The 13,196-nt window shown below is 31.6% G+C and overlaps 2 protein-coding genes and 1 non-coding gene across 3 annotated transcripts; 2 read left to right on the forward strand and 1 right to left on the reverse strand.

Moving 5' to 3' along the window:
- LOC105164666 (auxin-responsive protein IAA14) lies at positions 4,198-6,789 on the forward strand. Its single transcript, XM_011083380.2, has 6 exons — positions 4,198-4,242; positions 5,511-5,665; positions 5,847-6,028; positions 6,142-6,253; positions 6,372-6,433; positions 6,542-6,789. Exons 1-6 carry the CDS (start codon positions 4,198-4,200, stop codon positions 6,577-6,579), a joined length of 594 nt encoding a protein of 197 aa, XP_011081682.1. The 3' UTR covers positions 6,580-6,789.
- On the forward strand, positions 8,279-9,740 carry LOC105164113 (protein CDI-like). The gene has a single exon (XM_011082687.2). It carries the CDS (start codon positions 8,617-8,619, stop codon positions 9,448-9,450), a length of 834 nt encoding a protein of 277 aa, XP_011080989.1. The 5' UTR covers positions 8,279-8,616; the 3' UTR covers positions 9,451-9,740.
- TRNAM-CAU lies at positions 11,248-11,332 on the reverse strand. The gene is given in 2 exon segments: positions 11,248-11,283; positions 11,295-11,332. It is a non-coding gene; the product is annotated as a tRNA-Met (tRNA).

A 13,196-nucleotide genomic window follows, 5' to 3' on the forward strand; every position in this document is an offset into this window, starting at 1 on the left:
TTGTGGGTGTTGTTTGTTTTGATATATAAATTGATATGTTGTGCTTTGTTTGTCGAGTTTCTTTAATTAGTACTTGGAGTTTGTTATATTGGGCTATTGGCTTCTTTTTCTTTCTTCTTTTAACTATTTTTTCCCCTAATATATGGCTTTTTGGCCTTTTTTTTAAAAAAGCTAAAACAGTACGTAATTTCATAATTGCATCAATATCTCAATAAATTGAGTAATATTTCGATTCAATTGATATAATGAAACAAATTACAATAAATTTATATAAAGTTATGATACAATTACCCACAAGTCCGATGAGATTTGAACACATGATGACATCAAGCTTATTCATGAGATTTTAGGCTTAACCACTAGGCTAAGGAATCATGGATGATTTATTGACCTTTTATGCTTCGTACTTCTTTTAATTTAATTTTATTTTATTTTATTTTTGGTTTTATATTCAATTTCATGCACAAATGTGCAAGAGTGCTTATTGCAATTGTATATAAATTTTTAATTTCGTCTCTTAATGAACACTCTTCTGTATATTTTTATACTTATAAAAGGATAAAAGTGTAATATATATAAAGAGTAAGGTTAACTTTTTTCTTGTAAGTACAAAATTTTTATATGAAAATATTAAATACGGGATAAAATTAAAGGTGTATATATGTCAGCATTTTTCCGTCCAATAGAATCAACAAAAAAGGTTAGGTTAAACAGTAAACTTTTTAAGGGGTATAAGTGTAATTCTAGAATTTTTTTGAGAAAAATATAATTTCGTATTATAGAAGAGGTCCTATTAAAAATAAATTATTTTAAAATAATACTACTATAACTTTATATGTACAAGAAAATTATACTATGAGTAAATTTAAATATGCATGTTTTAGGCTTTATGATATTAAAATATGTGTTACTTATAAATACATTAAAACGTCTACAAACTATTTATATCATCATTTTAATTTATAAAAATATTAATTTTTATGTATTATATATAAGTGTAAATAAAATATACATATTTATAACTTTTCATATATGTATAGATATATTTAAAATATACATGTAAGAGAATTAAAAAGACCGGGTTCTTGTTCGGGTTGAGTTTGGGTCCAAACACTAAAATCTGAATATGAAAAATATCCAAATACCTAATATTTAATCTTTAATGGATTTTGGATTGATCACAACTTCACTAGCATTGATTGATCGTGCGATCGAACAAATGACTAGATGGACGGATCACTTGGATCATCTCCATGTCGATGAAATTTTTAAAATTGTGATTGAACGATTTATTTCGAACCATATTATCTAAACTTGTCAATGAGTAAGATAAGACCCTATTCAAATTCAGACCTAAAGAGGATCCAAACAAATTAAGTTATACTCGAACCCTGCCCAATTTATTTTACCCCACTCCAGATCCAACTAGACCCAGTGTTTGCGTCCGGTTAGGCCCAGACCCAATTTTCTTTTTTATTTCGACTCATTTTTTTTTTATATATTATACTGATAAAATTAATTATTTTTTATTTTTATCTATAATTTATAGCGGTGTTCAATTAGATCAACCAAACCGAACAGAATCGATTTTTTGGTTAACCAAAAGTTTCAACGTACCAAAAAATGAAAAGAACTAATCGGTTTGGTTATAATTGAATAACTTTCAGTTCGATTCAGTTAATAACCAAATTACCGAATTCATAAGAAAAGAAAAATCTGTCAATTAATTAATTTAATACTTTTTTTATTTTTGTATTTTAAATTTAAAATTAGTATAAATTAAATTATTATATTATAGTATAATATATATTTATAAATTATAAATATAACTTACATATAGTAATATATTTTCTAAAATTATAATATATTATATAAATATATTTTTTAATTTCGGTTGTTTGATCGGTACGGTTAGCCAACCTAATCAAATTGTACCGACTGATTGTACTAATTCTTTTTTTACAAAAATAACTGAAATTCAAGCCAAATTTTTGTTTCAGTATTCGTTACGAACTGAAAATTCAGTTCGGTCAGTTTTCGACTGGTTAACCGAATTTTTAACACCCTAAATATTCAAATCTACAAATAACTCTTCTTTTATAGAACTTTTTAATATATCATTTCCAAAATAATCTTATAAAAATTTTACCAAATAAATAATGTTATGATGTCTTCAATTTTATAAATTTGTTCTTGAAGTTAGATCGATTGATAAATAATAATTCAATTAAATAGTGAAGAAAAATAAATATATATTTTCGGGTCTGAATTGGGTATATAGATTCATGGGTATTGAATGTGTTGGTTTGGATCTAATAATAATCATTGGGTTTGGGTAAGGTCTTACACTACTCATTGAGAACCCTAATATTATATCTATTATTGCAATTAATACATACAATCTTTATAAAATAATATTATGTATTTTATTTTGAATTTTTTTTTACACGTATAGTATGTGTATGTTAAATGAAATGAAATATGCAATATACATTATAAACATCAACGCTAATAACAATAACATATATTTCTCGAAAAATAGTGAAATTAATTAACAATGAATTTAGTAAGAATTTTTTATTTTTACTAATAGTTCGATGCTGATTTTAGTATTTTTATATTAATTTCACTTTTATGGGTTTTTATACTTTTAGAAAATAAAAGTTAATTTTCAATAAATTAATTGTTTAACAAAATCGAATACAGCTTGCGTACTTTATAAGACATGAACCCCACTTCCCTTTTTTTTTTTCTAATAAAAACAAATAATTATACTATCATTTGAAAATAAATAAAAAGTCACAATCTCTTAAAACTAATGTGTCAAAGATTTTTTATAAAAATAAATAAATAAATATCTTTGGTTGAAGTGGTGAGTGGATAAACACGAACTCCAACGCCCAACACTCTGAATTAAAAAAGAAATTGTAAAGTAGCATAAAATAATAATAAAAAAGTTTAATTGAGACATGCATGTCTGCTTGTCGTGTCATCAAATTCTTGCATGTCACCTACACATGTTTATTATCTGTCCAAACAAAAACCCATTCCGTCCTGCCCAAACAATCATCATATTATGCTCTATTATCTATAAATGTTTAACAAATTAATTATTATTATTATTATTGTAAATGTAATTTATTTTTCAAATATTTTTAAATTTTTACTATTACTTGGCTTTCAAGTTTCTCTACAACTTATTCAAAATACAAACATAAGAATTAACGTACAATTAAAATAATTGTAGTGTGATTGTCGACGTATTCTCTTTTGAAGAGAAAAAATAGTGATTGATGACAATTATATGGCAGGTCAATATCATTGCATTTAAATACAAAGCAAGTTTAATTTCAAGCATATAATGTCTGATAAAATCGGGAAATAAAATTAAGGGATTCACATCCGACGTGATGGGCAAAATCAGTGAATAATTTTTTATTTTAATAATAAATATAAAATTCATTGACAGTTGAACCAAATTAGGGTTCAAGAATCTGAAAACCCCAAAAGTTTCATAGGCCAAAACAAATGGTATCGTGCCTAATTTGGTTGGTTGGTACATTTGGTTTTCTATCATCTTCGGCCTAATTTTACTAAGTCTAAAAATACCTATAAATTGAATTATGTTTGAATAAATACAATTAGGCATAAACTATCCGACTCGAATTTTCTGTTATAATTCGATGTAGTTGTTAAAACGGAAATGATCATAAATTATCGACCAAAAAAATATTTGAATCTAAGTATGAATACACGATTTTATTTTTTCTTTTTCTTATTTTGATTTTTTTTGTTTGATTTATATTTTCTTATTTTTAAATTGTTCATCAATCAATTTTTCCTTGTACTATTATAAAAGAGAACATTTTGTCATACCAATTTTGTAATTTAAATTTATCTTTTAATTCATTCATTCTTTTCAATTTTTTTTATTATAACAGTAATTTTAATATTTTTAATAAATTAAAATTTATTTTTTCTTTCACCTCCTCCCACATTATATTTGTTTATTTTTTTGTTACATAGTATAATTTTTTTTTATATATTCACAAGAACTACGTGCAAAATTATTAATATCAATAAAAAAAAAATAATTCGTTGTTGTTAATTGTGTTGGAAACAGCGTGTTGATGTAGCATCAAACTCCGGTAAAGCGGAGGGACATTACTTGGGAGAGACGGTTGCACTGAAAAAGCAATGGGGGTGGGGAGTGGGATGCCGACCGTTAACTCCCACGTGTCGGTGAGAGAAAGCCGTCCATTAGCCGACAAAACAACAGGGTCACATGGACATTGTGGTCCCAGGGCCATTCATTCGGAGTTGTACATGAGTTGACTCTCCATGTACCTATTTAGTCCCGACACGTGGGCCGCATAGCCCACATTATTTCCCTGCCCCCGTTACGCACGAACACAGGGCCCTGTTTCCCTGTATCTCCCCCCCGCTTTCCGCCCATGCACCCTCACTAATCAAAGATTTACAACTTTTTCTCTATGTAAATGATATTTGATTACCCACTTACTATATTCTTGGTATTATAAAATTAAATATATGGCATTTATTATTTTTAAAATAACAATAAAATTATTTCATTACTCGATAATTTACCCTTGGACCATATTTACTTAAATTAACGAAGATCGAATATCCTATCTAATCAGTTGTCTATATATATTTTTTCGTTTTTTGCTGTTGGAGATAAGGTAAGTTGCATCAGTACACTGACACAAAGAATATATCACAATCTCACTTAAGAAGGTGGGAAAATCCAGCCCACATGACAGTGATTAGCTTTTTTTCTCTATCCAATTTTTCGTAAAATTGTAGAGGGAATGATTCGATATAATCATATTTTTATATTTAATATACAAATAATTTGAGTAGGTAATTAATGACATATGATAAGATTTTAACCCATATTATTGTCTCTCTTATTCCAAATTTTGTCCAAGTAAACAAAATATTTTTCCATTCAGTCACCACTCATTCCCAAGTATCATCCCTTCTTAGTCTTAATTCCATCTCACAATGTGAACATGGTCTCCAGTTATTTTGTGTGTGGTGAGGAGGACTAGGTGCACCAAGCGTACCATAACACCTCCCACATAAAATAAAATAAACAAAGAGCCGACAGGATCGTACATTTGTGGGGCCGAATGTTGAGAGCACTCAATATCACATACTCCTGCACCCACACGCTTACTATCAAAACATATCGACTTGGACGAATCAGAACCTTTCATTCCACGACACGCGTCGGTGGAGGATTGGACAGTCTTACACCAAAACGTCGCCGTGTGGTTTCCTCCTCTCTTTTATATTTCAATCTTTTCCTCTCTTTCCACTCCAAAACAAACACAGAAGCGCAGACACAAGTAATTGTTGTGCTACGAAGACAAGAGAGTTGAAACTTCGGCCCAATTCTACTGCTCCTAGCCAGACAATTAAGACCGTCTGAAAAGGAGAAAATGTCGCCGGAAAAGGGAAATGACTTGCCGGAATCGGAATAGTCCTGCTGCCTGAAGACGGAGCTCACCCTGGGCTTGCCCGGCGGTCAGAAGACGTCCAAGTCCGGCTCGAAGCGCGGATTTTCCGAGACTGTGGATTTGAGACTGGGTTCCAGTTGTGACGATGAAGTTAGTGTTTCAACACCACCTCCCTCGAAGTAAGTGCTAGCTGTTCGAGGTTTCTCCGATTGATTTGGTCGAACTTTTAGGGTTTTACTTATTGGTATCGAATTAATTTTCAATTTAAAGGGAGTGGGAGTTTTCTGTTATTTATTTCTTCCCTTGTAAATTAGTATGTATAGTTGTAATGTTACTGACTATAGATTGTGTTGATTGAAGGGCTCAAGTTGTGGGGTGGCCGCCAGTGAGATCATACAGAAAGAACATGATGAAAAACTGCAAATATGTGAAAGTGGCTGTGGATGGGGCTCCATATTTGAGAAAAGTTGATCTGGAGATTTACACTAGCTATCAGCAGTTGTTGGCTGCATTGGAGGAAATGTTTACATGCTTAACCATATGTAAGCATACATAATTAATTAATCTAATCATGTTTCAATCAGTTCATGGTGATGGGCTTCTCGAGCCAAGATTAGAGGATTAATATTATTCATCTGTTTTTTTGGGGGTGAAGGTAATGTTGTCAATGAGAGGAAGATCATGGACAGTTCAAATGGCACAGAGTATGTGCCTACTTATGAGGATAGAGATGGAGATTGGATGCTGGTTGGAGATGTTCCTTGGAAGTGAGTTCCCTATTTCGCACCCAAGATTTCTTGATCTTGTGTTTATTTTTGCTAATCTTGTTTAAGTAAGCATATTTATTACCTAGTTCCTAATCTTGTCTCTTCTGGGATTTGGCAGAATGTTTGTTGAATCATGTAAGAGGATGAGGTTGATGAAGAGCTCTGAGGCTGTTGGATTAGGTATATATATAAGAAAGTAAAATTATGATTGATTCATAAACAATGGTGTCTTGAAAAACATATGTTTTTTGGGAAGTATTCTCATATTTCCTGTTTCTTTTTCTGCAGCTCCTAAAACATCTTCAAAGGGCTTAAGCAAAAGTTGATAAAAGCAAGTGGTTCTTTGGCAATTCCTTGGGTGAGAGTATTTTCTTGTACAGAGACAGCCTTCTTTTGCTGTTTTCAAGGAGTTTATACCCTGCTATAGATTTCAGGAATTTACTTGAATGTAACAAATCTTTGATGTACTTCACTAGATGTATTGAAAATTTTGGGCTTCAGTTTTTCTGGAATTTTAATACACTTCTTACCCCTAATTACTTTCTTGGTACAGATGTTGTTTGACACAAGATAATTTCAATATACATGTGGATTGATGGATTTGGAATTATGAATTTCAAACCTCTCATAAAAATTATTTGGTGGAAAAGTTGTATAAAGTGGACGCCCAAAAGAAATATTATTTTGGGCCACAATTTTTATTTTTTGATTTGGAAATATTTTGGGCCACTTGAAATCTTGAATAGGCCGACAAAGCAAAGTTAAACGGGTTACGAAGAATGGACACTCTAATGGTCCAAAAGCATAGACCAAAGATGCACGCCCTAAGATGAATATATCCGGAGAGTGAGACCCCTTTACAGGCAAGATTAGTGATGAGTAGGTTGGATCCAATATGAAACAAGCATGAGTTGTAAGAATCTCCTCAAAGTTGTTTCTGTACAACTGTACCACATTGTATTTGCTCTTTACGCGAGTTTCCATTTATTAACCCCTCACCTGTCTTACACTACTCGGTTTGTTACACATTTATCCTAAAATGAGTATCAAGTTATCCAGTGATTGCATCTTACGTGACCGAGTTTCAATAAGAAGTTGGAGAATAATTTTTAGGTCTAATTTCACTCACCTCTTTAAAATTTGGTATAATAACATATAAATTCTGTGTGCATTTAATATCTTGAGATTTGTTTTCATCTAAAAAATTAATTTTTTATTAGTCAAAATTTACTGAATTTGTTGATATTAATAAAAAAAAACTAAATAAAAATTGAGATTTACCCTCGATTGATTTAATAATGACTTATTGCAAGTCAACAATTTTCTTTGGACTAAAGTACTCTTATAATAGTGAAAATATACCTCATTACATGTATTAATGCATGAAGACGTATGATGATAATTTGGTAATAAAAAATTTATTTAATCTACTATAAATCAATTTAGGGTAAATATAGATTTTTTTACAATTGTTTTTTGCTAATATCAGCAAATTCGATAAATTTTGACTAATGTAGGGACTTATTTGTTAGACGAAAGCAAATCTCAAGGATGTTATATATAATTTCTCAAACTACAAGAAATTTATGTATAATTATATCAAATCTCATGGAAGGGAAGTATAATTATCTTTAATTTTTATCTTCTTTAAAACAGACATGTGTGTATATATATATATTAAGTTAAGGTAATTACATTAATTTAAAAAGTGGGTCTATTTACATGATAGTGAGGTCATAATATTTTCTACTTTTATAATGAAAATAAATTGTAGAAAAAATTATAAATTAAACAATAGTAAAAATTAAAAATATTTAAAAATAAAAGTTAAAAAAAAACACTAAGATTAGAACGTCTGGAAAAATAGCTTAATATTTATAATTTTCAATTAAATCAATTTTATTTAAAAATCCAAAGATAAAAATTGTTAAATAAAGATAATATTTTTAATTTTTTTTAACAATAAGCTGATAGATGGTTAGTTTAAGTATTTAAGAATTTCAATTTTCCCACATAACACCCCCCCTAAACTTACCTTCAGCGCTAAATCCCCGCAACCCCTTCCGCGCCACCGACGGCCTTGTGGTGAAAAACGCTGTCGATATAAAATCCCTTCTCCCTCTCTTTTCACACTCAAAAATCTGTGATCCAAATTCCTTAACTACTCGGATAAAACAAAATCCCTTGACCCACTTTCATTTCTGTACAAAAAGACTCAATCTTGACTGTTTTCCTTCCCCGTCTCAGATCTGCTAGCTAGCTACATTTCAGCTTTAGTGTGTGAAAATTTGCAGGATCTTGCTGGTTTTCTTGAACTAATTTCGTGGGTTCTTTTGCAGGTTGGAAGTTCTTAGCCGGAAATCATGTCAGGTGGAACAGAGTTGCATTGTTCAAGTGGTGTTGAGGTGAAAAACCCTGATCCCGTTTCCAAGAATTTGAGCAATGGCAATGGCAATGTCAATGGAAATTGCCAGAACGGAGATGCAAAGTCGTTCAAGATTTTCATAGGCTATGATCCGAGGGAGGATCTTGCTTATGAGGTCTGCCGCTATTCTTTACTCAAGAGATCTTCAATCCCAATTGAGATTTTCCCCATTAAGCAAAGTGAGTTGCGCCAAAAAGGCGTTTACTGGAGAGAGAGGGGGAAATTGGAGAGCACTGAGTTCTCATTTTCACGTTTCTTGACCCCTTTCTTGGCTAATTATGAGGGTTGGGCCATGTTTGTGGATTGTGATTTCTTGTACTTGGGTGATATCAAGGAGTTAGTTGATATGACTGATGATAAATACGCGATAATGTGCGTGCAGCACGATTATACACCAAAGGAGACAACGAAAATGGACGGTGCTGTGCAAACGGTGTACCCGAGGAAGAACTGGTCTTCCATGGTTTTGTATAACTGTGGGCATGAAAAGAATCGAGCTTTAACCCCGGATGTGGTTAATAAGGAGACGGGTGCATTTCTGCATAGGTTTCAATGGTTAGAGGATGATGAGATAGGAGAAGTCCCATTTGTATGGAATTTCCTTGTGGGGCACAACAAGGTTGTCGAGGGTGATCAGAGTACGTATCCAAAGGCAATACATTACACTCTTGGAGGTCCATGGTTTGAGCAGTGGAAGGATTGTGAGTTTGGGGATCTATGGTTAAATGAGTTGGAGGAGTACAAGAAGGCTGCTGAGAAGAAGGTGGATTAAGCCAATGTTTGTAGCTACTACAACTTATCGTCCACTAATAAGGTATTCGGCTGGTTGCCATTTGTTTCCACGTTCTACGTATTTGATTAGAAGTCATTAAAGTATGGAGGTTGGCGTTCTTTGGTAGTTATATACGGATATAGAATCATTCCTTTCTCGTGTGTAATATTCGTATTGTTTGATTGTCAGGATTCTTCATTGTAGTATAAGAATCGTTGTCAAGACAAGATTTGTGACATCATATTGATAATCATTATTTGGTGAAAGAGATTGATTGTGAATTTGAATTATGATAGTTGTAGCCTAATTTCTGCAACCTTGCCTTTGATACCATTTGATTTGAATTTTTGTTTGCTTTTCTGAAACAATTTTATCGAATGGCTTGTTCACATAAACTTGGGCAAGCTGGAGGACCAGGTTAACTTAGACGCCTTTGTTGCATGTTCCTTGTTTACTCGTATAAATCATCATCACCGGCTTTTATATTGCTCAAAGATCGAGTAATTAAGGGCTGTCAGAAAAGTATACCTTCACTGCTTTAGCTCATCTATTGCATACTTGGAGTATTTTTTCAATGGAGGAATTTGAACTTTGTGCTTCACCAATGTTAACGCATCCGCTTAAATGCCAAACACTGTAGTGTCATATTAGTTGGATTCATCCTTCCATCTTTGTGGGCGAATTTCGAAAGGGTTCATGAAATCTCAACCGCCAATCTCCATGTTCTGCAGAAATCTCACAGGGTAGGCCAACTTCTCCTATTGATGTTTGTTCTTGCTTTTCCTCAACTTTGGTCGTTCCAATTCGTCTTCCTCAACTTGTTTATACGCAACGGGAAGTTGTAATCTTATGGTGGTATGCCTCATGTCTGCGTGCATTTAAAGAATGATGGTGCAAGTATTAAACTTGGTGAATTTACTCATCTTGTTGAAATAAAACTTTGTTGTTTACATCCATTGGAGACTGTACATCTGCCTCTTAGTTTTGACTGCTGACTTTGTTGTGCCCGAATACTCGGTATTCAAATCTGCTACATAAATTTTTTGAAGCTCTAGGGAGCTGGACCACCAATCACCACATTTTCAGCTCTCTCTCTCTCTCTCACTCATATTGTTTGTGCAGAAATCTTGAATGAACCATATAAGCAAAGCGATTACGTTATACAGACATGGCATGATTTACATTATTAGCCCATTGTGGTACATCTGAAAATAACCATATGGGAGAAGAAAATCCGATATAAAACGAAAGTCTAAACATACTTAGAACTATTAAATCAATAAGTATCATCTCAACCATGCCTACTGATCAGGCTCGAAATCGCAGATCGCACTCTGAGCTCGTTATCTGCCTTCCGTTTCCGACCACGGATATTCTGAGAATGAGAAACAAACGTTACCTAGCCGGGAAAAGCCCCGGCGAAGATACTCCGACGCCCAAGTCAGTTTTCATCACAATAAATATAATCTTCACGGAAAAAATCCTCCAAAGAGAAATCTCCCTCTAGTCCTAAGTACTGGTAAAATCATCAAAAAAAAATTACCTTTTTCTTTGGGATTTTCTCCCTTTTATACGCCATAAATATATAATCCTCAAGGGATTAACACCCGGTCAAATACCTTAAATGCGTGAAATCCCTTTCACCCTTTTTTCTGGAGGATATATTGATCTTTTCCGGAATCTCATCACCTACTTTACTCTTTTTTTAGCCAAAAAAACACAACCAGTTTTCAGGTAAAATTTAAAAACAAACTATTAATGAGGTGAACAAGAAAGGAAGAAAAAGAAAATACGTGATGGGGTGAGAGAGGCTCGAACTCTCGACCTCAGGATAACTCAGAAGCTATGAGACCTACGCGCTAGCCAACTGCGCCACCACCCCTTTGATGCCATTCATTCCACAACAAAATTATAGACCTTTTAATGAATTTAAAAATTCAGAATTATCAGAATTGCAATTGGTTCAATGGAATTGGAGGCCAAGAATCAAGTTGGGGGGTTATGCTTTTAGTACTTATTGGGGACATGTGGAGGTTTGTGATTGGGTTGATGATCTTAATAGTGATGATGACATGATGTGAGATGTGAGCAGCAATAGAATCAACTTAGAGGCTTATCCTTGTTGCTTTCCTCACCATTTCACCTCTTATTCCCACATCATATCAATAAAAGGGACTACTCTTTTTACTTCTATATTAAATAGTAATAACATACATTGTGTTCTCTTTTACTTCATTATCCACCTATTTCTTTACATTTTTTTATTATTATATCAAATAAAAAGAGGAGTCAAAATAATTAATAACTAATCAAAATCGATAAAATAAATTAATATAAGGTGTTTATAAACAAAAAAATTATTAATGAAATTGATCGGTCAAATATATGCGAGAAAAAATATATATATTAAGAATATTTTAGTCTACACATATTTTACGAATCAACATAGTTAGTGTAAGGTTCCCTCATATAGCTAACGTGACCCCATCAAAATGGTACTAAATGAAGTTTTGCAATAATTTAACATAAGTACTTATCAATTTTTTAATCGAAAAATAAGTTGAAAATAACGTTATTTTATTTACAATTTATGTTTCTAAACTGTTTATATTAAGCTCATTTAAATTAAAAGTTATATACTTCTCTCATCAACTTTTACAGCTCATTGGTAAAATTGTACATATTCCAACTTCACAATTTTTTTTACCAACTTTTACTTTTATTTCAAATATTTTCGACTTTCACTACAACTAAATTTATAATTTTTTTTTAACATTAGTAAAATAGGACTACCGAACGGTATTTGTGTACGAGGGCTCAAAGTAGAACCGAACCAACACAGAAAAAATGTGAAACTTCCCCCCACGTATCAATTAAAAAAGAACTTTGCATATGCTTATATGGCATCTAGCATCTAACATAATGTAGTACTATATTTTATAGGGCTACAATTAATCTGGTTTGGGAAAATTAAAAGCTCAATGTAAATGATAATTTGGATGCATATAAATAATAATGAATTTGAATAGCAATTATTAACAATTAATGAGTACGATTTTAGTTGAATAAGATCTATTTTATAAGGTCGTACGTCTATATTTTTAAATGCCCAGTAGACGTAATTTTAGTAAATAGGTTTGTTTCATTCTTAACCAATGAATTTCTGTTTCTCTCAGTATTTATCTCTCTTTCTCTCTCATCTTTTTAAATAAAAATAATAGATTTTATATCAAATATATAAGTTATTAAAAAAAATCACTCTATTTTTTTTGTACTTTGCAATCTAAACTTTATTTATTTTTTAATTTATCATACCAATTACACGAGTTTTGCAAGTTACTATTTCAAACAATTTGTTCGTAAAATTCTTTCTCGAAAAACGTTCACATGCAGCATATATGTGCAAGAATCCTCCTGGTTTATAAAATTTCACTCATGTGATTGTTAATTTTTTGTAAGAATATTGTGTATTCCTCAAACAGTGATCCGAATTTGAGATTTTGTGGTGGTAAATTATACATGTGCACTGAATCTTATAATTTATTTATTGTACTAAAATTAAAAAATTTAGCCACACGAAGATCAATACACAAGTTAAAACGTACATGACTTGAATTTCAATCCCAAAGTTTTCTATTATTTAAATTATTTTTGCTTTCAACAAATTCTATAGTTTTAATAAGTAAATTATAATTGTGGGAACGACAGCTTTATATTTATAGTGTAATATTTCGAAAAAAAAAATT

This window comes from Sesamum indicum, linkage group LG1, assembly GCF_000512975.1.
Source record: "Sesamum indicum cultivar Zhongzhi No. 13 linkage group LG1, S_indicum_v1.0, whole genome shotgun sequence".
NCBI lineage: Eukaryota > Viridiplantae > Streptophyta > Magnoliopsida > Lamiales > Pedaliaceae > Sesamum > Sesamum indicum.

Bases quoted from the DNA above. Each gene is read 5' to 3' on its own strand.
- LOC105164666 (XM_011083380.2), top strand. From the start codon at position 4,198: ATGGGGGTGGGGAGTGGGATGCCGACCGTTAACTCCCACGTGTCG. The intron at 5,666-5,846 runs GTAAGTGCTAGC...TGTTGATTGAAG, and splicing joins TCAACACCACCTCCCTCGAA to GGCTCAAGTTGTGGGGTGGC. The intron at 6,029-6,141 runs GTAAGCATACAT...TTGGGGGTGAAG, and splicing joins GTTTACATGCTTAACCATAT to GTAATGTTGTCAATGAGAGG.
- LOC105164113 (XM_011082687.2), top strand. From the start codon at position 8,617: ATGTCAGGTGGAACAGAGTTGCATTGTTCAAGTGGTGTTGAGGTGAAA.